We start from the raw sequence: 26,871 nt of genomic DNA on the forward strand, positions 1-26,871 counted from the left end.
TTAGGACATCCTGGAATATTGATGCTATTAAAATTTAGGGTATTGCCATTATCAAAAATAACCTTTTCTTTTGTAAGGGGTAACAACAACAAAAGGGGAATATTAAATAAGGTCAGATCTTTTAGCTCTTTCTTATCTACAAGTCCAGAGCAATTCCTTATGAATCTTTAGAACAACTCTGTATTTATATGATGTCAATGAATACCGTATTTGGCTCTCTACTTTGGAAAAGGAGACTCTACAGTATTTACACTATTCTGTACAGCATGATCAATTCATTTTTAAACATAATCAAATGTGTTTCTGGTGTGACCACAGAATTATACTGAGCCTATTTATGAGTTTCTAATAATTGGCTTGTGACAGGAGTATTAAAGGGGAGAGACATGAAAAGTTTATTAYCTGTACACGTCTGTCATAGACGTGGGTTCAAAGTCTGAAAAGGAATGGGTCTCAGGGGCTATATAAATCTGTATTAGCTGCTGCTGGCATGTCCTGGACCCCTCAGAAGAATCTTCTTTTCTATATGATTGCAAACCATAATCTATTGTGGAAGAAGCAGGAAAACAGGCCACTCAGTATACAATTCTCTGAAAATCATACATTCACAACTTATTTAATGGAATTTGTTTTTCTTTTTTAAAATACGCATCTCAGTCTAAAAATAGCATGTGCTTGGTGATCTTGTCTCTGTAAAACAAATGTAGAATCTCAAAAGCAAATGAGATTATGTTACCATTCCTTGAGCAGGAGAGTTCAGCTAAACGGCCCCTTCCAACTGGGATCATTTTATAGACCTCTACATTCAGAGACAGTAGGCTCATTCCAGTGCAAGAGTTATCACACAAATGCAGCATGCAGATTTCTGTTCTACTCGTGTCCTTCCTGTAGAAACATTTTACTCATACAGTATGATGATCCTCATYTATGATGGCAGGTTCTTAGAGTATTTAGATAGACTATAGCTACTCAAGATGACAGGCTTGACTTGCATACCACTAGGCTCAGAAGAAAGGGAGTATGTGTGTGAAACATCTTTGCAGCCCAGCATGGCCAAACAATATCTTTGTCCTAACAGAGAAGAGATCCTATGAATGTGACTCAGCATTGGCTGGGGAAGGAAACCCTGAATTTTGCTTGCTTAAATACAAGCAGCCGTCAGCTTAGTGTGTGGGAAGGCAGACCATAGACCTTTGGTTTTGTTTGGAGTCACCTCCAATCAGGACATTCCTAAAGCTTCTATCTTTAGWTTGGAAGTTGTTAGAGTTTTTCATTAGACCCCATATTGGTTATTTTTTGCAAGCAGGTTTACGTCATCACATTCATATAGACCATGAATGTTCAAAGTCTCTATAGTCCTACTAGTCAACATCTCCTGAGCAATTTCACAGAGACCYGTTTAATCAAGAGGAGCTACGCTAGTGTGATGGAGTTGATGCAGTCCAACTATCTCCATTATCTCCATTTTTTATGCTTTTCTATAAATGTGCTCAAAGCAAGGCAGGCAGTTCTGAGGGAAGCAGGATACTATGAGAGATGGAGAAGCAGCCAGGAAGAACCTTACAACGACAAACATTTTGCTACTGTTTCTATGATGTGTTCAAGTTATAGTCTACGGTAACTACGTTAGGGAGGGAGTAGGAGAGATGTTCATTGCTCCCTATCTCTTCACTGACTGTGAGAGAGACTAAACTGGCTCTCTAGTGATTTTCCTCTCTCCTTGGCTGTCTACCTATACCAGCAGCAGGCCAGATATGTAGCTTTGTATCTGGGGGAATAAAACTTAGTTTTGCCTGCATGAGTGAGAAGTTCTGAGATGAGCCTTCTTTTCCTCATAAAACCAATCAGTCAGTTAGCAGCATTCCACTACTTTACATCATTGCCCATGATTAAGGTTTTCACTGGGCACCAAAACTGAGAATAAGACAGAGAGTTTCTGCTCAGGCTGATGTTGGTAGACTCCATCGTTATGGGATCTCACATATGCAGTGATGCCACATGTTAAATTAGGAGCTTGACATGATAATGTAACATGAAGCTTGTTTCAGCACTAGGCTTTTTTAATGAAGGCTGTTACAGCCAGAGTTTCCAGCTGAAATGACGACTTGTAGGTCCTTGGGAGCAGGGTTGAGTGTGAAATCTATATGCATCAGCATGTTAGGTGAACAAGCTTGAACTTTTTTTCATACCCTCCCTTTACCTGCAACTTTACAAACCCATCGGTCATCTATCACACAGTTGTTAGATTTCAATCGTCCATGATACATTTTATGCTGGTGGAGGTAGGCCATTCCTTGGGCAATATCAGTAGCAAAAGAAAACCTAAAAGGCACAAAATCAGCGAGGTAACATCCACACTAAACTAGATCCTCACAGAAGAGAGGTGTCAAAGCCTAATGAATTTGAGAGAAAGGCTACCCACGACTGAAATGGCTTTCAAATCCATCTGCTCATTTCTTAAATACTTAATATGGATTGCTGAATGCTCTTAGCYCCTGAATTTTCTGGGTCCATTGGTGTTCAGGCTTTTGTAAGAAAAATCAGTTTGTTCTACGGTGTCTCAGTACCTTTGTATCCTTGAGTCAACTTTCAAATGTTTAAAAGAGAAACAATTTATTATTAACTTTCTCAATTTGTTTGGAAGGTTTCCTTGTTCGTAATCTTTTTCTTTGCTAAAGGCAAACAAAAGGCAGAAGTAGAAGGAATGTTCCAAGCAGATTATTTTCAAAAAATAAGGGAGATGTCATCCTGGAAGTTTCACAGAGAACTTGAGCTTATTTTCTATATTGTACAATAAAGTGTTTGTAGCTGTGCTAATCATTTCACCAATGCACCTTCACAAACAGGAGTAGTGCTTTTTGATTAAATACAGAGCCCATGATATTTAGTAACAAACTGAAGTTGCATGGGGAATAAAATGGTTTTAAAGTAGCTTTATAGTATAACCAAAGAAGGGTTGAAAAGTCACTGGCTGGTCACGTTGCATGACCAGCACTAAATATAGGATTGCTCAGAAATCCAAAGGACAAGCTGGGCTGAATGTTTGAATTCTCTGTAATTTTTCATTCTCTCCCACATCACAGACCTGTTTTCCCCAAGACTTTATCTATAATTAGCATCCTGTCTGAAATAACAAATATGTGGCAGCAGAGTTTGTACCTTTTAGCTTTTCCAAAGTCTTTTTTACCTGAAGCCCCAGTTCAAAGGGATGTCTTCATTGAGGAGAACATCACGCAGGCTGCCTTTTGGGCAGTATTCTGTCACTATGGCAACATTTGGCACCTCTATGCAACCACCAACGAATTTGCAGAGATTGAGATGGTCAAGTTCCCTGTGAAAATCAACAAAAATCACAGCACACCAGTAACTTTCATGAATCTCTCTCCTATTTCTTGTGTGGCAATTGAATAACTGGTAACTTGTGTGGTAATTGTCTAAAAGTGTWGAGAGAAAAGTAAAACAGGCATAAGATGATGTTGGTCAAGTGTCAAGGTTTGAAAGAGGAGAATATGAATTTACAATCATATTTGGACAGATTGTAACTTCCGTGGAAAAAGTGAAACAACATACAGTTCCCAGATTTCACTTCTTACCTCACTTGCTTTACCTCCTTACGTATGGATTTCGACAGATTAAATGACGACTTCATTATTTTCTTTACGGCCACTGTTCTTCCATCACTGCAACAGAATGAAAATGCTGGTCACAATGTTTTAATTCAGATTCATAAGCCTGCTGGGCTAGCACAAGGGASTGTGAGTCTTCTACAGAGAGGACAGCTTCAGAGCACTAGAGATGAAGCAGGGAGTCAGAGTCYGTATATGAAAATAAATCTGATTACKTAACAGGACACAGTTTCTATGACCAGGGAAGCATTAAGGCTTAGCTTCAAGCATTCTTGATCTGCAGATGGCTTTTAGAATGAGGCCCAGGGCRGGCTAGAGTCAATTTAGTCCAGTAGGGAGGTTGTGCTGCTGCAAAGAAAATATCAGAAGCTAATGAAATATGTACCGCAACATTCCTGTTGTCCCATCACTTCTCTGTCTATTGTTTTGGACATTCACCAGTGATCATTTTACACATGTCTGCTCTTACAATTGTCAGTCTCGGGGATTAAACAGCTGAGTATGACAGAAAGCAAAACAGTTTTCCTTGGAAGAATTAATGAAGTTCAGCAGAGACTTTTGCATGCACTTAAGGGGTGCTTGCCATTTAAGTACACACAACAGTTTTGTGGGGTAGCAGGTGCAGGTGCTTCACTGATAAGACTGCACAGTCAGTTGCTAYCTTTTTTCTTACATCCTCCACCCTTGCTTAAGGTGTTTGTGCCTTTAATTCATCTGAGGAAGATGATTATGGTGGTGATGATGTAATCATTCAGAAATAAGCAACAAGAATGCTCAGTGTAAAAATATTTATGCTGGACATTGAGTCTCATCAGTTTAGTAGCTGAGATATTCCAGAACAGTGATCTGAGTGGAGAAAGCAGCCACTTCTCTGTCCAATGATATGGAGAATGCGGTCCTTACCCTTCCATGATCCACAACACAAATCCTTTTCAGCATATCCAAATATCTCTTAAGTCTCAGTTGGCCACCCCCACGGCCAATTACGTTATCTTTCTGGGACAAAGTGCTTTGCAATCTGTCGTACCAACAATGACTGTAGAGCTCAGGAACCCATGCTTTCTGGATGGCAGGGTATGGCTGCAGTGATTGCATGTATGGTCGTGTGATAAGCATCTTCACAGGGTGATCCAGAGGGGAAATGTTCTGCATCTTCAGTCACATCAGATGGTTTATGGACATGTTTTCTCATCTACTGGAATAGTATACCGTTATTTAGTTCAAAGCACCTAGCTGTGTTCTACCTGCATTTTGGAAAAAGGGTTATATCAAAACCTAGGGCCCAAATACATTTGAACACTGGGGGTCATACATTAGCAGATGCAAGATAAATTGTGCAGTCCCACACTTTTAAAAAGTCCTAAAGAGAAAAAGAGAAACAGTAACCAAAACCAGTAGCTTGGCACGTGAACACATCCCACAGCCAGTATACTGACCGTACTTACTGTACTGGATTTGGCCTAACAAGAAAAATGCAAGCTTTTATACTACTTGCTAATAATAATGTGGTAAACAACATCAACTAAAGTGAAACTACAGTATAGTAATACAGAAAATAAGTGCTATATTGGCTTACTATCTCCCGGTCTGTGTGAAGTACTGATTCCTGGGCACATTAGCAGCTGCTGTGCTCGGAGCAGTAACACAGCTGACACTGGAGTCACTAGGTGCAGGGAGGACACTCATCATGCTTCCTGTTGCTGTCCATCCTGTGTGATCTCAATGGGACGTGAGATAAGGAGGGACACCTGAAGATGCAATTTACTGCAAAAATAGAGACTCCCGAGGCAAACACATACAGGGCAGTGTGCAAATCTTGTCATTTAGGACTGGCCTTGTTAATACTTAYGACAGAAGGGCATTGCCTGGAATGTGACTACTATGCAAAAGGTAACAAAGCTCCAGGGATGATGCGYTGCTGGAGACCTCTCACGCTAAACCTTAGGATTTAATGCAATTTTTTTCTGCTCTCAGGATGATCAGCTCTTGCTGCTACTTTGAGGCAGAGGACAAAACCCAGGGAAGAAGAGCAAGCTCTGTGCCATATTTTAACAAGTCTATTTGGAGCTCCTAGAAAACTGTAAAGTACAGTGTCGTGGGAAGTGATTATGACACCAGGAGGAAGAGCAACAGTACAGTCAGATGAAAAAAGATCGGTGATCTCAAAGTATTTTTTTTTTAATATTGCTTGACCAGCTCGAGTTAACAAAATGCATTTGGAAGCAGATTTAATGAACCCATCATTTTACTATCTCAAATTAACCCCTAAATTGGATCTGTTGTTCTAAGTGTTGCTCAAACCTCTCAACTTTCCTTGGTATCAGTATCAAATATAGTGTTACAGAGGGAGTTCAGCATCTCACACTGAACCAGGCCTGCCATGTTCCCACACTGTAGTATTATCTGTGCAGTTAAAAATTACATTGACATTTGGAGCCTTTCTACAACATTCCACCCAGGAATACACTAGAGATTCCTGAGATAGGTCTGAGAATAAGAGTACATCTATATGGTGCAATGCACCAGAAAGTGAGTTATCTTGAAAAAACAGTTTTTCACAGCACAGGCTACATAGCCTGGTTGCAGTATTGCTGATGTTTTTCCATTTAGACAGCCGTTCATTTTCAGCTACCACGAGTATCTCTAGGTAGTTATACCTAGAAGAGACGCATTGTCACCAAATTCATGACTTTATCATTCCTTATTACTTCAAGTTGCTATTCACTATTACTCCTAGGCCTTAAACAGTATTGCTGCTTTCCAGGCTCTTCCCCAAGTAAACTTCTTTTCATCTTGAATTTTTCAAATTAGTTTTTATTGTGATATTTTTTGTTCATACTTCTAATTTCCTTCCCTCTGTGTCTTGCTATTGTTTCTTTTAGTACCAGCTGAAAATTATACAGAAAGTTATGTACACTGAAGCAATTGCAGTTTATTTTGTCCGGGTCCAGAGGTCATCTGTGTGTTTTGTGCTGGGCCTTCATTTTTTTTAAATTGGCRTATCACTAGAAATAATAAGGCAACTATTTAAAATAACTTTGAAAATGGAAGTTTCAATAAACAAATATGCCAGTGATCAGTTCACAGAGGTTACAGTAATGATTATTTTAGATACTCACTTTTCAAATCAATGCATCTTTCGTCAGACCTTTATAACATGAATACATATGTATGAGTGAGATTATTTCACAGAAAAATTAATAACACTGATAATGGTATCAAAGTGACAAATTACTAACCTTGTTTGATGGAGGTGAAGTCTATAATCCAGCTTTCATCCCAAAACATCTTCTGTTTCTGATACTGAAACCACTACAAAAATAATTAAAATTTATTCTTGATGCAATCTTACTGACTTTGAAGGAATTAAAACAGAGATGAGTTTTTCAACTATCAAAGGCATCTGATCAAAATCTGTTCTAATACAAACTATCCTAAAAATTCTATATTCTATAATCTGATCATATATAACATTTTTCATTCACTATAAATTCTTTCCATTCTTCTTAGTGTTTTTTATGCAGTACATTTAGATCTCAGCCCAGACATTAATGAGTGTTTCGCATCATCTCATATCATGGAAATGTCCTTTGCTATATAAATGCACAACAGGAGCACATTACACTCCTGACCCTAAGAAAAGAAGCAGTATATGGCATATTGATGCACAAACGAGGCAGTCTTATATAAAATACTGTGGCATAAGGAATATTTGACTGATTTATGACTTATACAGACCCACTGAATCAAAATGAAATCCTTTCACTAATTTCAAAGTGTTTCTGAGAAAAGATAGCTACATTATTATCTTGCAAATGTGTAGGCAAACAAAGTCATATTAGCTAGAAATGACCTCTGGGCTTGAGAGAGCCACTAAGAGCAGTGGAATCCTCTCCCCTACCTGCRTGATTAAAGAATGCATTACATATGCTAGACAGTTCTTCTTACATGCTATGAATTACAGAACTGAATTAAAAAAATCTTTTCTATATTTTTTACTTGCCTTTTAAAAAAAAGACGCTATTGTAGAATTTACTAGAAGGAAAGATTACACAGGAATACAAGAAAATTTATCTAAAAAAATATCAAAATCTACAGAAAAATATTAGCAAGAGTAGGTAAGTTTTGTTACAAGACCTTTCAGTAAATCCGTGGAAGAAATTCCATTTGCTTTTTGTAAAATGCCAACTATTGTCTAGTGAAATACTACACTAAATCTTGTCTGAACTCAGACAGAAACAGAAGCTGTTTCTGAGGTAACAAAGCCCATCAATTTGCAGGATTTATAAGCGAAGCCCTGAATAAGCCATCTATTTTGTACATTCTCAATATAGTGACTCTACATCTGCAAATATTCACCTGCTAAGTGCTTGCCATGACATTCAGAAATGTATTTTTTTCCAGATGTGGACATATCAAGAGTATAGATCCTATTTCCCCGAAACACTGTGAAATAGTAAGCCATAATAACATGCTATCCTATCTTTATACAGACATTTCCATTCCAAGGGATGCAAAAGTACTTCTCCTATATTTATACATTCCTCTCTGCTCATGCCCCTTTTTGTTTTTCCTTTGGGATTCTATTATAATAACTGACAAGTGCTAGAGCAAAATTGAGCATTTTTAATGGAACAAAACTGCTGTGCTTTTGCTTATACTGAGAAAATAAGCCTATAAAAACATTAAAAAGAAAGAATATCTTAGCATTGGTTCTTTTCATTGTACAGGTACCAATGCGTTAAAAACATCCTAAGCAGAATGTTTTCCATCAGAAACTGTATTTGAAGTGTTAGATTTAATGGCTTCTGGTGGATCTATTCCATTTATGAAGTTATCTAATTCCTTTTCGAATTCTTGTATACTTTCGACCYCCACAAAATTCTGGAGAAACTGATTTCGCAGTACGCTTTTACTCTGAGGGAGAAGAACTCTCCTTTGTTTTAAAATTGCTGCCTAATAACTTTACTGGGTACCAATGGTTCTTAGGCTGTGATGAGTGTTAACAACGRCCTTTTCTTTACCATTACATATCCCTCTGTTATGTTCTTGTTGATTCTTCTCTCTTTCAGGATGAAAATTCCTGATTCAATAGTCTCTCCTCATAAAGAAGCCAAAAAGTTTTTTCTGCTCTCTTCCGTCTACTTCCTTCTGTAGCACACAGTCTCTGGGTGCAGAAGATCCATCCCTGTACTTACAGCAAGCTGCAGTCTACATAACCAAGTAATGAAAGCGAGAGATAGGAAATAAGAGGAGAGAAAGAATTCTTACCATGAGAGTCAAAATGAAGCTAACGCAGACTAGACATGTTGGTAAGGCAATTGCTATCCTGGCATCAGCAGACAGGGGCATTCCCCACAATCAGCTGGGCAGGTGGAGCAGCCTTCCTCTTCCTCACAGAAGCTGTCTCCACAGACTGATTAGAAAAGGAAGCACACATATAAGGATGTTTTAAGGCAAATTCCTCTAACCTCAAGGCTGAATTCAGATACAAACACATAATCTTTGAGCTGCAGAAACCTTGAAGTACTAGAACGAATCCAGAGACAGTACCTCAGACTCTGAAAGAATTATTTGAACTTCGAAGTGATACAAGGTCTCCTCAATTAGACAAAACCACTCAGGACGTAAGAACTTTTAAATGATTTTGTGCATAGTACCACTTTATTATTACTCTGCATCCYATTATCCACCTGCCTTTCTGAGACTCAAAATTCCTTAAGGCAAAGATTATCTTTTATTCTGTGTGCTTAATCTAGCCCTTAGGGCCCTTAAAAGTAGGTAACTTTTCCTCAGCAGCCACAGAAGACTCTGGGTACTGTGAATGAGTTCCCACAGAATGAATCCTTACAACCTATCCTTCAAGGATTTTTTTTCCCCTCCAAAATCTCATGAAAATTATCAGCAACATTAGATAAGGTTTTTTAAAAAAGCTCTGGAGGTCAAAACTCCAACTTCCATTTCTTGAATGGTGTATCAGTTTYACTTCTGCACCTAAGCTAATAGCACGCTGTGCTTCAGCCTCCTGAGAAAAGCTGATGGGATTATTCTGTCACTACTTATCTTTGGGAAAAAAATCTCAACAAAACAAAATCCACAACTAACAATAACTCTTCTTAGTTCTTCTGATTTTATTATAATACTGGGATTCTCTACCTCAGGGCTGGAGCTGCAAATCTCTTTTTTGGTAAATTCAAACTTTGATGGAAAACTGAGCTGCAGCTGTCTTAAATTTAACAGTAAATTCACCCAGAATTTATTAATACTTTCATTCACTTTGGGGATTGCTTTACTTGTTTGCTTTTTTGTAACATTGAGAAATACATTCACAAACAGCCAGAASAGTAGATAATGTGATGATAGAATAGATTCTATCTACCTAATAGATTTTTTTAGTTTTACRTTGTTAAGGAATTGTTACTATTTCAGTTTACCTATACATAGCTTTACTAAAGTGAACAAATCACTAATGGCTTTGGGAGCAATTGAAAGTTAATGTAAGCAATAATGCTGAGCTCGATTTCTAATTTACCAGCACATTTGAGTCTGGTGTTCTTTCCCTCAGATGAAGAGTATTTATCACTGTAACATACAAGCCTAAAGAATTTTTCCACATCCCCATCACAACTGAATGAGCCTTGCAGTGCCTGAAGCTRTTAGCTGTGGAATTTGACTTTACCTATTCAACAAGAGTGGCCTCTTCCTGCTCTATTTTCATACACAGGTAAGGAGAAGATCATGTTTTCAGATGACCAGAAATAGGAAAGAAGAATTTTAGAAAGAGTCCTGTTATATATTCAACTGTAAAGGGGGGTAGGAGTCACGTTTTCTTTTAGTATCYAAGCATGATATTGATAAAAACATTTAGATTTGCAGTCAATAAGTGATAACCTCACACCTTCATTCTGGGTCGTACCTACTGCAGGAAGGACTGTGGTTTTTGCTTCCAGAGCAACCTGCATTCTCCCAACTCTGATGTGTGCAATGAGAGAAGTCACACCCACGTGAACCAAAACAACCTGCCAAACAAGTAAACAAAGAAGGAAGCATCAAAAATTTCATATRCGTACACTATGACCTTACAACAACAGTCATGCGGTTGTGACGTCTTGCAACAGAAAGACTGCTTTTTTCCAGAACCAGGAATGGCAGGGAGCTTGCCTAGGGAGATAAATAAGAGCAAGAAAGCTGAGTCTTGCGGTAAGGGCAGGTCTGATTTCCTCCCTCGCTAGCACGTTTTCCTTTCATCAGGCAAGGCTACCAGCCCATGCATAAAGTCACAGTTGCTTTCTTGTTACTTCTGCTTAGTAGAAAACCCTTAATCATTGTGTCAACCTGTAGTATAATGCAGTCAGTAGTGCAAGATATCAGTGTTGTTGGTATTAAATGGACATATTTTATTCCATCCTATTCCCATTCTTTCTACTAGCTGCCTATGGACTGGTAGTGTGAAAACCAATTGCTTCCAAGTTTGATCTATTGGGAATTGATAATATTCAGCCATATGCATCACTTACACRTATGTGACACTAAAACAAACAATGATGAGTGAACCGTGCACATGAACTGCATGAAACTAGTCAGAAGAAAGATCTGAAAAAATTACTGTAAAGCTCTGTACACAATAACTGTACCTTACCTTGGCAGTCCAGTTTCTTTGACTCATTTTACCAGCTGTAGACAAGGTGTGGGTGAATATCTGGCCATCATCTGGAATCCATGGACCACATATTCCTCCTCTACCCTTTATTAAGCAAATTGGTTATTTTGCTAAACAACGACACAATGAAAATCCTAGCTCCCTTTCTTCTACTTCATTAAATTTGTGTTCTGTAACAGCAACAAAATGATATAACAATTCCATTAAAATGCTGAAACACAAACAGTACTGTTCTGTGATAAAATAAAATAAAAAACAGTAAGAAAAAAGGAGTTGCGCTTACATTGAACTAAAAAATCTTACAAATCTCATTGTTGTTTACAGAACACGAGCCAAAATATGGTCCCAAATTTTATATAGAGTAATTCTATGAAGATAATACACTTATTCAAGATTTACTGTATGATAACCAGACATTGAATTATATTCCATATTTTGTGTTTTTCTAAAGGGGTCTTATTGCAGCTTGACTTCTGCTATGGAAACTTTTCCTTTTTATGTAACAAGTAAGCAAGCCACCTCTTCTGTGTCAATGCCTGTTTGCAGAGCATTTTTCATTAAACCTACTAAGATGTAAACTTCTAAGCAACTGCAGTCATAGAGGATTATTATGGCTATATGAGGATGCCAGAGCATTGTTTTGTTCATCTGAAGAGATTAAGTTTGTCTCCTAACTTCGGCTATTCCTTCAGGCATTTCTCTCAAATCAAAAGTTTGACAGTATTTTCCACTTTACAGACCAAAATAAAAGGAATGAAGTTCAAGTTACCAAAAGAAAATGCTTCAGAAGTGATGACACTGTAAAAAAAACCCCAAACTCCAAAACAAACAGAAAGCTGATGTAAGGAAAAAGCTTACTTTGAAATACAAGTTCAATCTTATGCAACGATATTCCTCTGACATTCTTGCTATATGAGAGACAATCTGTATAGCTTGACTCCTGCAAGCAGGAATTGAAATATTTGAAATTTTAAAATGAAGCTGGACAATGCGGCGCTCCAGAGAAGGACCTGTGGTCAGGTGGACAACAAGCCGACCRTGAACAAGTAACGTGCCTTTGTGGCAAAGGAGGCCAATGGGTGCACTGGCAAAACATTGCCAGCAGGTGGAGGGAGGTGATCCTGCCATGTCTGGTGTGCAATGTCCAACTCTGTACTTCCCAGCACAAGAGAGACATGGAGCTACTGGACCGAGTCCAACAATGGGCCAGGAGGATGATAAAGAGACTGGAGCATCTCTCTTAGCAGGAAGGCTGAGAGGGCTGGGCCTGCTCAGCCAGTGGAAGAGAAGGCTGAGGGAGAATTTTATAAATGTGTATAAACATCTGAAGAGTGGATATAAAGAGGATGGGGCTAGAMTCTTCTCTGTGGAGTCCAGGGACAGGACAAGAGGGAATGGGCAAATGCTGAAACACAGAGAAGTCCGTCTGGACATGAGGAAAAACTACTGTGAGGTTGAAGAGCACTGGAACTGCTTGCCTAGAGAGGTTGTAAAGTCTCCATCCTTGGAAATCTTCAGAAGTTATCTGGACAACCTGCTGCAGGTGACCCTGCTTGAGCAGAGGGTTTGAARTATATGATTTTAAAGGTCTCTTCCAACCTCAAATGCTCTGTTCTGTTCTGTTCAACTGCAGAAAAACTTCACGAAGCTGAACTTGGCTATTGCACTATCTCATCCAGTAGCAAGAAAAGAGCACACAAACTCATTGTCTCATACTAACCATGAAGGCTAAAGGACAGGAGTGAATGTTGGCATGATGGACACAGCAGTTTTCCTCACTTGCATCTTTCCAGTTGGCAGGGCACTCCTGCTCCTCGCAGAATTCCCTTGCAGCGGTAGCATTGCTAGCCGAGCAGCAGAGTAAGAAAGAAAGRGAAAAAAAATAAATTCATTCTTCCTTCCTCAAAATTTTAAGAAGTATATGAGAGCTGATCTTTATCCCACACAGAAAAATTAGCAGCACAGACACATGCAGTAAGAGAWATGTTGTTTCAGAAATTCTTTTTCTTTTGTTTTACTTTTGGTTGAGGGCATCCCAGAGCAGTGAATGCTGCTGTCAACTGGACCACCATCTGCTGCTATGCAGCAGGGAGTTCTGGCAGATACTATGCCCCAAGCAGCTGCCAGCCCCCGCTTATCTCTYCATCCTGACTGCACCACCAGATGGGGCAACCTGGCAGTGCTACATCTGGCACAGAAGCACATACCATTGCGTTACTGTACTTCCACTAGCAGAAATATGTGTTCCTGGCTACTTTCATTCTCAGTGTTTTCCTGTGTATACATTCATTAATGTATGTGATTCATACATACTACTYAGCTTCAGTCTTTGCTCCACAATCCAAACAGCCAAGGATAATTACTATTTTGGACAATAGTATCAGATATGATTGATAAATCAAATATATATATATTTTTAAATTGGACATTGTGAATAGACTGTTCTGCAAAAAGAGGTAGGGCTTGTAGAAGTTCATCACAAAAAGATGAGTGCAGCTACATGTAARTGTGCCACTCTGTCTACTGAGTTCCACTTTCAGCTGAACAATTATCTGCATGTTTTCTATCAACCTGATGAGAAAGATTTGAAGCACTTGAAATCATTTTCTCCAAACATGTTTTTCTCTCTAAGTGTTGCCAGGCTTAGTCATTAGGTCTGGTTTGAATGTTATGTACTTGCATATTTGTATACTCTCTGTATTCAAAGCAATGCAAAAAACCCCAYGAGTTATTTTATTTTTACTACAAGAAATGCAAACTAGTTAATAATTAATAAAGTTAAGAAAGAAGACTACTTTGTGACGTATAAACACAAACATRAGGGATCAAACTGACACAGGTCGTATTCAGGGCTGGATTTACAAAAGTACAGACATGTTTGATAACTCGGATAGGCAAATTTGTAAATCCTCAGACATCCAAGCAGATTAGATGTTAATATCTATCGGTCTCTTAGCTGAAATGRTGTTCAAAAGAAAATGTTTAAGGAAGTTGGTACCTAGTTTCWTCAAGCATTTCTCTTCATGGTTGCTTTTAAAATTCACCCTACATTCTGCAGCTTTCTTTCACTTCAACATCTTTATTAGGAACTCATCCAATTCTGCTGAAGCCAATTTAATGACTTGCCAACTACAGTCATATTTGGCTCAGCCACTGTAAGCTTGAGAGCCAGCCATATAATCTTGTACTTAAAATAAGGTGCAAATTTGATCCCTCTGAAAAACTGCATCATTGATGCCTTTCTTTTTAGTGTTTGTCATCTCTCTCTCTGTGCAATATATGTAAGTAAGTATACAAAGACAAGAAGTTTTGGAAGTTCCTTATTGATTTAAGGGAGTGGGTCTCCTTGGAAAGACAAGAGCAACAGATTTATTCGCAGGCAGTGAGAAAAAACAGTTTTATAGTCAAGTTCTTGGAACTACCACTATTGAGAAAATATGGAAAATGTGAAAAACAAATTTTACAAAACAGTGTAACCATAGCACTCAAATGATCAAAATATAACACTGACATTTTGCCATTACAAATAGATTTGTAAGTCATCTTTCAATATTCAAGAAAATCTTTGCAGATAAAGTTTTTACACTAAGTAACATTGRACACTAAGACTGGCAGAGGACGTTTTTCTATGAAATGGGAGTCTTCCCATAAACATCTTCTTACATTAGCCAATAGAGCATAGAAAGTGGGGAAATAAGGCTACAGACTCAATCCTGGAAACGGCTTTATGTGCATGGAGTGCTGCTCTATACAGGCCACAGTGTAAGATTAGGGAGCATTAGCTTTTTAGAGAAGTGGAGTTACACACACAAATATTCTTTACTTAATTTTTACTGTCTACATTTACTAGCACAGTCTCTGAGTAGATATATACACATTTGGGCTGATTTCAATGGCACGTATCAAAAGAATTTCATCATTGAATTCCATGGATTCAGGGCTGAGTCTAGTCTTTTTTTATACTCATGTTGTGTGCTTTATACACTTACAATTAAAACAGGTACAGGACACGCTTATTTTGGGATCCATTGTGCAAGAACTTCTGTTGAAAATTTTTTGGGGGTAGAAAAGAGAAAAAAACAATATGTTTAGAGGTGCACTGAGACAGTAATATAGATACAGGATGGCATGCATTATCCTTCACCATGCAGGAGAACRTACCACGGTAGCAGCTGTGAGAAAAAATTATTGCAGAGGGAGAAATACCATAACAAAGAATTAGAAGAGTTTTTAAGAGATATACGGAATTAATGAGAAGCCCCMGGGTGTGTGTTCCAGTTATGTTACAGAAAACCTCTGTATATACAGAATACCCATTGACTCAYGCAAACGTTTTTTACAGGAGATCATACCTGTGAGAAAGGATTCCGTTTTGCACAGCATATTGATAAAAGCCRTCAGAAGCAAAGACTGTATAGGTCACGCTGAAGAACTCCCCACGCACAGCTTTTTCTGGAGGCCTTTGGATCCATGCCATTTCCAAGCCTAGGAACAATACCAGATTGACATCGTTTTCCACTTTACTGTTGCATACAGCTGTAGAACTTCCTATGTAGTAGGGAATGAAGTGAAAGGAAAGTGTAATTTTCAACTGTTGTTCCTATTGTTTTTTCCGAGTCAAAAATAGTTGTCCATTTTAGTGGCAGTATAGACAAATATAAACGCTCATTAAGAGAACAATTCTGACATTTACTTAAAGAAGACAAAGCAGTTGGAGAATTGTGATCAAGAACCAAGTCATTTTATTTGTAACAACTTTACTCCTACTATAATTCAGTGCTTCTTGTGCTGATACACTTGCTTTATTTCCAGATCAGAGAATAAACATTACTCTTCATTTTTGGGTGCTTTCACTGTGGGGGCATACCTCATTATGGAAGAAGAGACAACATCAGTACACATGGAAGCAAGTCCATACCCATAATCTCACGAGAAGGCCTTTTTAGGAAAGAATTTTATAATTTTACAAAATAGTATCGCAGCTGGAACAGAGGATAGTGGGAGGGCTGCTGCTCACAAAAATCTGTAATTTTCCCTTTTAACACTTACTGGGACAATTAATTTACCCCCCCCYYTTTTTTTTTTTTTTTTTTTTTTTGTCYCTGGGCCGCCATATTACTCACTTCAATGCTAGGAATGAAGTATATTTAGAGCTGGGAAAAGGTTTTCAATCCATATTCTCAAAAGGCATCATCAAAATTCTTCCACTCAGTTCACCCACCTCTTTCCATACTTTTGAATGCAGATTTTATCCTTGTCATGTCCAGCCACTCACATCATGCCCATGTGTAGCTCTCAGTTTGGCAGGAAGTTTTAAATCCCTTCTTCTGTAGAGGATGGGTAAATTTGCCTTTCAAGAAGTCTTTTTTTGTAGTTATTGTTGCAAATTATAAACTCTTTTACTACTCTAAATTTGTTTGTGTTAATATATACTTCGCTTTTATTGTTAGTGAAGTAAGCTGTTATTTTTTCACTCAAACATAACTCCCTTTCAGATATAAAGAAACTAATTGTAAAATAACTTGGAGATTTCACAGCTCTCTTGCAAAATAAACAATGATTGTAAATGCTGATATTTTGAGAGACATAGCAACATAAAGATTTACACAGAGTTCTAGTAAGATTTTCACTAAAAATGTTAGAGAGGCTTGATCTTCAGACAGCGTGAGRGAAAAAAGGTATAAGGCCAGCATAAATCTCAGTTGAATTACTTTCTAGAACAATAYGCCTTCTCTCTAAAAGTCTCACAAAAATAAACAAATCCCTTCTTTCAGTGCTAGATACTCACACRTCTAAATGCTTTGAAGATCTTGGTTTGCAAGTTAAATCTACAACAGCATTTGCCTCATGCTTTGCTTTTAACAATGCCCAGAAGCTGGCAAGGAATTATCACAAAGAAAGGCAGGATAAAGCTTGGAGTTCATTATAAAATTGATTGCAAAGGGCATATATTAATTAAGCAACCTACTCATATTGGTTTCCTTTGTACTCAGTTCACACTTTGATTTATTAGCAAGAATARCTTTAAACAAGTCATCTGTTTGATAAATAGTTGTTTTAATGTTAAAGTAATAGTAAATTCACACGGGGATAAAAGACTTAGCTGATAATCATCTAGAYAGTCTTTGAAATTCACTCTTCAATTTGAACTTTAAGAGTGTTTAACTATCATACTGAGCTCAGAGCATGGCATAGCAGTATTTTTCCCAGAGTTTTTTATTAATATAAGAGTTTCTCAAGTGTTCTTGTTTTTACCCTAAGCCATATTGGAAAATTTTGGGTCTGGTCTGATCTTTTCCAATGTATACAAAATTGTTCTTTTACATCAGTTATTAACCCCTTATTTCCTGGTTACAGAGTCACAGAATCACAGAACAGCTGAGGATGCCTGGTCTACATCCTTGCTCAAAGAAGGGTGATACAGAGCAGGTTGCTCAGGTTTTAAATATCTTCAGGGATGGAGAATTCATAATCACTCTGGGCAAACTGTTCCAGTGTTCAATTACTCTTATAGTATAAAAGCTTTTTTCTTACACTTAAATGGAATTTATAGTACTTCAATTACCCCTTAATTATTTTTCAATCTCAAATCATGAGTTTTCCATATAAAAAAAATTCTTCTGTTTTTGATCATTCTGTTTCTGCAAATTTACTTTTGAAACTGGCAAGAATAAGTAGTTAAAAACCTAAGATTATTTTAAGTACATATAGAACATAATTTTGATCAAGGAGGAAAAGCATAAAAAGTAGATATGGTAATTTTACTTACTGACTGGGGGTTAATACACAGTTCACTTCTAAACTGACACTGCAAAATTTCAGCAATAACTCTGTAAGCTTTACTGTAATGCAGAACTATCAGTCTGCTTTACGTGGGTTAAAATGCTTTTGGTTTTCTAATAAGAAATAAAATGCCCGATGTTGTACACAATGATTTCAATTTCTTGTGGGGAAAGGGATTCAGTTGTTGCTATTACTTTTTGTTTGGAACCAATGAACACTTGATAAGCAATTGCTCAGGAATATGTTTTGGCCATTTCCTTTCACTTACTCCTCTAGAAAGAGAGGTTGTCACTGACTCAGATGCCTTCTGCCACACACAGCATTTGTTAGGAGTTAAGTATTAGCTTGAGTTTCTCCATTTCAGGTTCTCAGCCCTTCTCCACGCTTGAGATGTTCTTCCCTGAGTGACTTCGGGACTCACTTACCTCCACAATCTAGCATGTTATACTCATCTGGTTTTTCCAGGGGCCAACAATCGTAGTCTTTGTTATCCAGATCATGCCACCCCTCCACTAATATTACCTGCCAGAAAAAAAGTATATGAATAAGCCCATAGAATAAAGTATGGGGACAGAGGAAGGTTAAATCCCATCCACAAAGTTTGTAGCTCTTCTTAAAAAGATAAACTAAACACAGAAACAGAACCTGGCTTATTTTTCTTTGTTTCCTCAGACTTCTGGAGCAAAAAAAGACCGCTTCCTAGCAGTGTACAAATGGGTCACTAGATTATTTTGGTCTATCCAGAAATAAGCCATGAAACAGTAAGGCGACTCAGCTAATTCTTCCCTCGCAGAGAGGTCCCTCTACAGAGAGCAGAGGATCCTAGGTTTTTCTACAGAGAGACATTTGATTTAAACAGTTTGTGARTGTGCTTTTAAAATGTCATCCCCCTCTACAAACTGCTCATTTTTTTTTAATTGTTTGCATCTGAATTCTTTCAAAGAGCTGCTTTTTATTATATTTTTAATAACACAATGTGTCTGTTAATCATGCAAATGTTATAACATGATATATAATTATAGATCATATTAAGATCACATATGCTTATTACAGGAGAATGTAGCCTCATAATAACATATGGATTGAACTGCAAAGTAACATAATACACATTATACCTGTATATATTATACATTATTTCATACATATATGTATGTAAATCATAAAATAAAATATGTACTCTAGGCTATATATATACATACATGTATATAAATAGAACGGAATATATTATTGTAACTCATTCTAGTCTTGTTGAACAACTAGTAAAAGATAATAGGTCCTTTAATATAATCTGATACTATTTTTCTATATATWATTGAAGAAGAATCATCTAATAGATTATGCAGTTACTTATTCCTGTATTCATGGAATAAGTTAGAAGGATAGAATTGATTTTTCCAATGTATTCTACTAGTACTCTTATTTTCTATATTAGTAAAATAAATTATATTAGGAACATTCAGTATTTGCACGGTGGCTATCTCACTGCAACAAGCCATGAACACAACTTTAGGTATACACAGTCYACAGGAAAAAGTTCTGGTAAGAGAAGCTATGTAGTTTACCTACCAAAAAACTGAGGAAGCTTCGGAGCCTAAGGGCAGGTGTTTTGACAGCGCTCATGTTCCCTAACACACATCAAGCTCAGCAAGTGTCAGAGCTGCTTCTGATGTTGCTGTTGTGCCTGAATTAGGTGTCTCTTCCTAAAAAAGGGTGTTGCTAGGCAAGCTGATCCTCGCAACTCCAGCTGCTGCAGCTGTTCCACCTCCTTCCCCCTTTCCTCTGTTCTGCAGTATCTTCCGTGGGCAGAGTAGAATTTCCCCCTGCACCTCTGCAGAAAACCTCTGAAAAAGCAACAGCAGTTTTAGGGGCAGCCCCATTCTGAGATTGCTGAAGGCAGAGTGTGTGACCATGTCAGTTCAAAGCTGGAAAAGCAATGGAGGATTTTACTTCACCGTCCTGTTGCTTCTAGCCCTAAGGCAACATCTGRTGCCTGCAGGAAAACTGTCTTGGAGTGTCTGAGATTACTGATGAATCAGTGCTGTGGGAAAAACATAGAAAAATAGCTGGGCCTGAGAGTGCAGAGAGATTTGTAGCTCCAGGGCGACAAAAACAGTCACCTATGTAAGGCAAACTATAAAAGCAGAGCTTGGACTAGGTGACCTCCTGAGGTCCCCTTCAACCTGAATTATTTTATGGTCCTACAACTTCAATTTCTCTGTTCCTGGGTGGGTATGACAGCTTATCTAAGAAGCACTTTGCTACTTGCACTAGTGAAACAGACCTGTGCCCAACTGTGCTGGTACAGTAAAGAGAAGAAGGTGCTTAGGACTGTTTCTGTTTGCTGAAGCCATCACCAGTGTTGAACTTTGGTTGCGGTTAAACTGCCCTAAGTATTTCCTGGTATCTTCTTAARAATTCAGGTGTTCAGCCCAAATTCTCATTAGGAAAGTTAGTCAAAATGCGTGGATTGATTGCATCTAAAGTACATGAAAAAATTACTTGGTATCATGTGTGCCCASTTCATCTTGAAAGTGGTTGTAGGTCAGTTAGAAAATGTGTTGGAATTCACTCATTAAAGTGCAAGTATAAAAAGTTTCAGATTGGAATTCTGTGTTTATAATGAAATCCTAAACTATATTTTTATTGAGTATCCCTGTGTTTCACTATGAATATTTCACCTAAATCACAGATTTTAGTATACAGAAGCCTTTAGAGTATTTTCAACCTGACTAAGTGGAAGAAAGAGAACAGAGAAAATGCCATGCGTAACATTTTTGGCAATAACTATCTGCCTACGAGAACTCTCTATATATCAACATCTRGAGAGGCTTTAGCAGTAATTTGTTTTGGGATATTTCGTGCTTGATGAAGAATTTCCTGGCAGAAAAGCTAAGGATTACAGCTTGTTAGATACTACTGCAGCCAGCAGATTACCAAACTGATCCTATTTTCCTATTTTCTTTAACAAGTCTATTAAACATTTGCATGACATTGATACAGTGGTTCAAGGACTGTACAGATCACGTATTACCTTTATAGCTACTTGTCTATCACCACATTCAGACCTTGTGGAGAGCAGCCATCTGCATGGAGAGCAACSATCCACAACCATCTACAAATTGTGAAATAAATATGGACGGACTGGAACGAATGGTGTTTATTTGATTTAAAAATCCATCCTAGCTATTTAGGAAACACATTATCACCTAAGTGTTTAATCCCTGAAAATTTAAACAGGAAAGCAATGAGGGCTATTTTGCAATGTAAGTACATGCACCATGGTAAAAAGAGTGAGAGCTTTGAGAGTAATAAAGTAGATACACTCTTCAGTGTATACAACAACACTATCTATCTAAATAAAATCAGAAATAGACTTGAATAAAATGAGATGGTCATCTCTAACCTAATAACTTTCCCTGTTCATTTGCTCCTTTTCCTGTTTGCAAATTATCTCTAGTCAAATAGATTTGCATTAACTTGTTTACCTTTTGTCTTACTCCAAATTGGTTTATTAACACTGTCAGAATCATAGACATGATTGCTATAGATTTACTGGGTTCTGCATACTGTGACTTGACTTGTTCAATGCAATAATGCAGGGTTTTTTTGCTTTCTTTCTTAAAAGAACCTCTGCATCTAAAAGAAAGGTTAAATTCTACTCATTAAAATGMAGTATGCAACTAATTTTATGGTCACAAATTTATTTCTGTTGACTGTGTTGCAAACTGTTTGCAGATACACGATTTCCATTTTATTCCTTAAATCAGTGGTTATTTTTAGGACCGATAGGGTGAAAATAAAGACATTTAAAAGTTGTATGAGCAATATATTGGTAGACATAAGTTTTTATTAATGTTTGTAAAGATGAATTAGAATAATTTTATCAAAATAACTAAAATATACATATTCAATATCTATAGAAAATAACAAAAATGGTTAAATAATAGCGGAACAAAACATATTAGTTATATGTTTTCAAACACCTAGAAAAGTAATTTCCAGAAATGCACYCCCCCAAAAATTGCTGTGATTAATTCTTCAGATGTCTTCAAAAATACTTATTTATTCTGGAATTCAAGCTTTTCAGATGATTCTTGTCTTCTTCATAAATTAAGATTAAAATGGAGATGTTTAAACTATTCAATTTTTAATTAGATTAAATTCTCTTGCAAGATGCTTATTTTAAACTAAAACCAGTCTTAAAAAAATCATAATGAGGGATCATTTTAAAGTTTAATATGATGGAAATCCAAAGACATCTTTTGTTAGAACTATATTTTAACTTCTAAAATCAACATTTAAAATGTACATTTTTTAAGATAAAACTCCACTATGCAAATTATGTTCTTGTTAGCCAAGAGTTACCAGATTCTGTTATGTAAAGACAGACTTCGAAATTGAGAAAAACATTGTAAGTATCATTATGGACTATAGGAATGTATTTCTGAACAAACTTAGAGAAATAGTAGAAGGTAAAAAAATTTGAAAACTAGGAAAGTGTTAAATAAAGGTGRATTGATCGAATTAGTGAAAAGATTAACGTATTTTCACACAAACATTTGAGTACCTGAATAAAAGGCCTTTTTATATAAATAGTTCTTCCAAAACTTATATGCTATATGCACATATTATGCATATGCATATCATGCACAGGGATTTTACAGTTGTAAAGATGATAAATTACAGGTATAGGCTTGTGACACCATGGTGTTTGAAGACCAGATAAACAGGCACGACCGAGGCACTCCGACGCTTCCCTCTAGCGGTGTAAAAGCAGAACATCAGGGCATAGATTCCTCTCCGAGTGCAGTTTGGTTAAAATACAGCTTCCTCTTAATGCAAAAGCTGCCACAAAGAGTATTTGCAGTGGCACCTGCCTACAAGCACTGAAGCAGATGACTTGCTTTATCATCTGGGAATTTGGAGAAACAGCAGTTTGCAGCTCTCCAGTCACAGAATCRTAGAATYACAGAATYAYRGAATCAGTAAGGTTGGAAGGGACCTCTGGAGATCATCTAGTCCAACCCCCCTGCTCAGCAGGGTCACCTACARCATGKYAGACWGGGTTGCATCCAGGCGGGCCTTGAAGGTCTCCAGAGAARGAGACTCCACAACCTCTCTGGGCAACCTGCGCCAGTGCTCCGTCAGTTACCTAGAAAAGCAGAGTGATACTTTTTCCTTTTAGAAAAGCAGARTGATTCAAGGGACAGACCTGCAGGTAAGTCCCAGGGCCCTGACATATGTCCACGTTACCTCAGCATAACAAGATACCGCATGCTGCTGGGCTGCAGTAACCATCTTTTAACATATTGAGGAAAATGCTCTGCARCTCTGCTTAACGTAGCCCACAGATAAAGAGTGTTGATCTTTTATTGTAATTCCACAAGCCCTTTGAGTTGGAATAAACTGGGTCCCAAATGAGGCCTTACAGCATGAGCTTCTTGTTCCTACTCCTGCAATCTCTCTACAGCGCTTATAAGCCAAGCTTTCTGCTGGCGATTAGRTCAAGGACAATTGCATTAGAAGTCTGATCAGGTTACAATTAATCCTTTTTTCCCCCCTGTTGGATTACTTTTAAGTGAGTTATTGTTTTTTCCTCCCATACTTTCCTTTCCCATCTGCTTGAGGTGGAAACTTACTCAGGAAAGAGGTGAATATGCGTTTACAATGTATGTTCAGTGAGAGCCAGACCTCAGCTAAACCTGGATCAGCAAGAGTAATAAGTATCACATGATTTTCCRCAGAATTATTGATAATTTAATTATAAGACTTATTATAACATAAAACAAAACAGAAGTAATCGCATATTTGTTCCTAAAGATCTGAAATCTTAGTGTTAGAAGATTAATCTTTGATGACAATTTAACTCAACAATGGCAGAAGGAGCAAAAATTTTATGATTTACACAAATGAATAGACCTAGGAGGTAGAAGGCCGGTATGACAGAGGAAGAGGTTTGCGAAAAGCTAATTAAGAGCACTGAAAACTACAGGAAACAAAGCAAGAAACTATCCTGACTACATCTTAGGATGTTATACATACCTCACAAACAGGAATGCAAATAGCATTCTTTGATAAGCTGATAGATAGCCTTCTCTGGACCCACAAATTGCTGTGATTGATGAACAGATTTATGTTTTACGGATGCATTCTTCATGTCCACTTAACCAATACAAAGCTGTCTCTGTTTCTGCAATGAAGACTTGGATCTGTAGCACTAAATAAGMTTAAACGTTTAATTTACTTTAAAATATACACAAAAAAGAACTTGAAACATGAGATGTCACATGTACTCCCTGCTTGTTGTGCCAGGATTATCCTCTGGGGTGTGTAACAAGCTTGGAGAAGCAGTATTTCCCTTTAAGAATATTAGATACTGTATRTTTAGAGGGTTTATCAGTACTTGGGCTGCTATGGAAGGACCAAAACATTCTAGGATTTTCATCATGTAAAACAATCTGTCTTTCTTTTCCTTCTGAAAAGAAGATGGAAAGAAAGGTGACATATGAGGAGTTTGAGAGAAGAATTCCCACAGTCAGAAAACTAACAGATAATAATAATTTTCTTTCTAGCTGGAAGTGCTATTGGTCTTAATTATTTGATATAACATATGACTGAAAACAATGACTACTGTCTCTAAAGAAAGTAAATTGCAAGAAAAGTGCTCACAGTTCTCAGAGAAACCAACAGGAATTTCACTTTCAAAGTGGACCAAGCTAACCTTTAGAAAATCCTAGTCTAAATACATAACTTTAAAGAATCTTCTGCATCAAGGGATTTGCTCTAAGTAAATCACTGGGTTTCTGTTGCTACGATGCAGCATGTCAATGCTGTAGTAGTTCAAAAGGCATTTGCTAAGGCATTTGAGAATGTGAGAACGAATTTTAATTTGATAGAAACACTGCCTGAGGAGCATTCAAAGGATTGTCCCTGTTCAGCACAGAATCATTCCAATTTTCCATTCGGGAAGGAACTGAGGAGAACATCACTGATGGTCAAATTCCCCCCCCATTTTTCAATCCTCTCACACAGACAGGAGTGTTACAGATATCTGTAGTGCACAAGGCTAACAAATTTGGCTGCTCTTAGGAAGATTCATAGGGGAGGATCTAGTTGTCAGTGACAGATGGCAGCTGAGGGATATTTCTGTTCTTACATTCATCATGACATTTAGATCCACTGGTAGCAGCACTGACTGCAGTGATGTTCAACTAATGATCAGTTTGATTCGAGATGCCTGTCTGAAATGTGTGTTTTGTCTTACTGGGTTTTTCTTCTCCTTCTCCTCTCTCACTGCATGATTCATTTCTGTTTTCAGAATCTTTGAATGGTTTTCTCCCCATATTTTTATTCACCTTAGTGTTACACATTTCTTGTCATAAAAAGAAAACAAAAACAAAAATATCCCCTCATGAGCAAAAATAGCTTCCACATTTATAGAGACTTACAAGATAAGGGATTCCTAAGGTACACTGAGAGGTCATTGAGACAGGAGTCTCATGGCCTTTTGTAGCTGAAAGATCGTTTAGCCTTTTGGATTGTCTCTCTGGGGCAGCCCACAAAGGAAGTAGGGTTCTAAACTATTTTCTTTCCTTGAGTCACAGTCATTTCTACTTATGTCAGGCTAGACATATTTGTCTAACATGTTTTTAACAATCTCCAGTAGTCAGGCCTCCAGCTTTCTGGTGTGGTCTAGTCCAATGCATCACTACCCTTCTGTGTTAGGAAGTTTTCYGAGCAGTCCAAGCTGCCTCTATCTTGCTGTAATTTCAGCTCAGTGCTTGTCCTGGGTTTCATGGACACAGAGAAGTACAGATAACAGGCTCTGTAAATGGTTTCCATGCTTGAAGACCCTACCACTGCCAGTAGCTACATATCAAGATGCCTTACACAAATATAGTCTCATATTTCTTCATAGGGAAAAATGATTATCCCTGTTTCACCAACGGAAATACAGAGTCATTAAAGAAAATGAACTGCAGAGAAGATATTGCGACAACAGAGATGAATGCATTCTCTTTGGATGTACATCAGTGACTCCAAATGTCGACCAGGATCTTAATTACAAGACCACTCCAATATTGTAATTAAAATAAGTGTTTTCTTCCAGAAAGAAGAAATGATCAGTCTTTATCTAATATTACAGTCTGCCTGCTGATGGAGGCTTTTTTAAAATGAGCTGTATAAATCTGTGCCTTTAGTAGAGTGAACCTGGTAAATGTCCAGCTCGGCATGATGCCATTTTGTAGACTGTTTTGTGACTACTTGTCAGGACAAGTCTAGCAGAAGAAGCTGAGGATATTCAGACATTACAGAAACAGAAAGGCTTTACCTGCCATTCAGAATTCTCTGCTTCTTTGGGTGCATCATCTTCTCTGCTAGAGTAGAAAATGCTTTCCTTCTGTCAAAAAGCACTGGTAAGCCAGCAACATTTTTTACTATCACATTTAGCACCTAAAAGGAGATCAAACAATCTACCACTTGCACTGTGGCTTTGAYGGAAAGAACAGTCATTCATGGACTGGCGAGGAAGAGACAGAAATTTAAAATGGTTTGGGTCTGAAATCCAGATACCTACTGCAGCTTCCCTGTTGGAGTAAGATAAGGTATGCCTTGCTATAGCCACATGCACCTGTCATTTGTTTTAARGCTCAGTTTGACCAAAATGCATAAGCATAGGCATTTGTCTTTACTTTTCACAGTGACATTTAGCCCCAGAATAGAGAACTTGAGAAGCCTGTACAGGGACAAAGGTAAGTATACTAAGTCAGTATTTTTGAAGAGGTATTTTTGTTCTCCATA

At 37.6% G+C, this 26,871-nt stretch overlaps 1 protein-coding gene across 1 annotated transcript in view; it reads right to left on the reverse strand.

Moving 5' to 3' along the window:
* The window catches only part of LOC146594231 (atrial natriuretic peptide receptor 1-like), a 33,678-nt gene extending 12,563 nt beyond the window's left edge, over positions 1-21,115 (reverse strand). The window contains 14 exon segments of the mRNA XM_085307886.1: positions 406-544; positions 2,201-2,322; positions 3,188-3,331; positions 3,594-3,680; positions 5,203-5,344; positions 6,866-6,938; positions 8,898-8,971; positions 8,974-9,042; positions 10,543-10,645; positions 11,266-11,370; positions 13,007-13,130; positions 15,639-15,771; positions 18,495-18,591; positions 21,101-21,115. Coding sequence (XP_085164012.1) covers positions 406-544; positions 2,201-2,322; positions 3,188-3,331; positions 3,594-3,680; positions 5,203-5,344; positions 6,866-6,938; positions 8,898-8,971; positions 8,974-9,042; positions 10,543-10,645; positions 11,266-11,370; positions 13,007-13,130; positions 15,639-15,771; positions 18,495-18,510 — 1,331 coding nt within the window. The 5' untranslated portion in view covers positions 18,511-18,591; positions 21,101-21,115.
* Positions 21,116-26,871: the final 5,756 nt, after the last annotated feature.

Source organism: Rhea americana, unplaced genomic scaffold (assembly GCF_003343005.1).
Source record: "Rhea americana isolate MKP2758 unplaced genomic scaffold, rheAme1 scaffold_267, whole genome shotgun sequence".
Lineage (NCBI taxonomy): Eukaryota > Metazoa > Chordata > Aves > Rheiformes > Rheidae > Rhea > Rhea americana.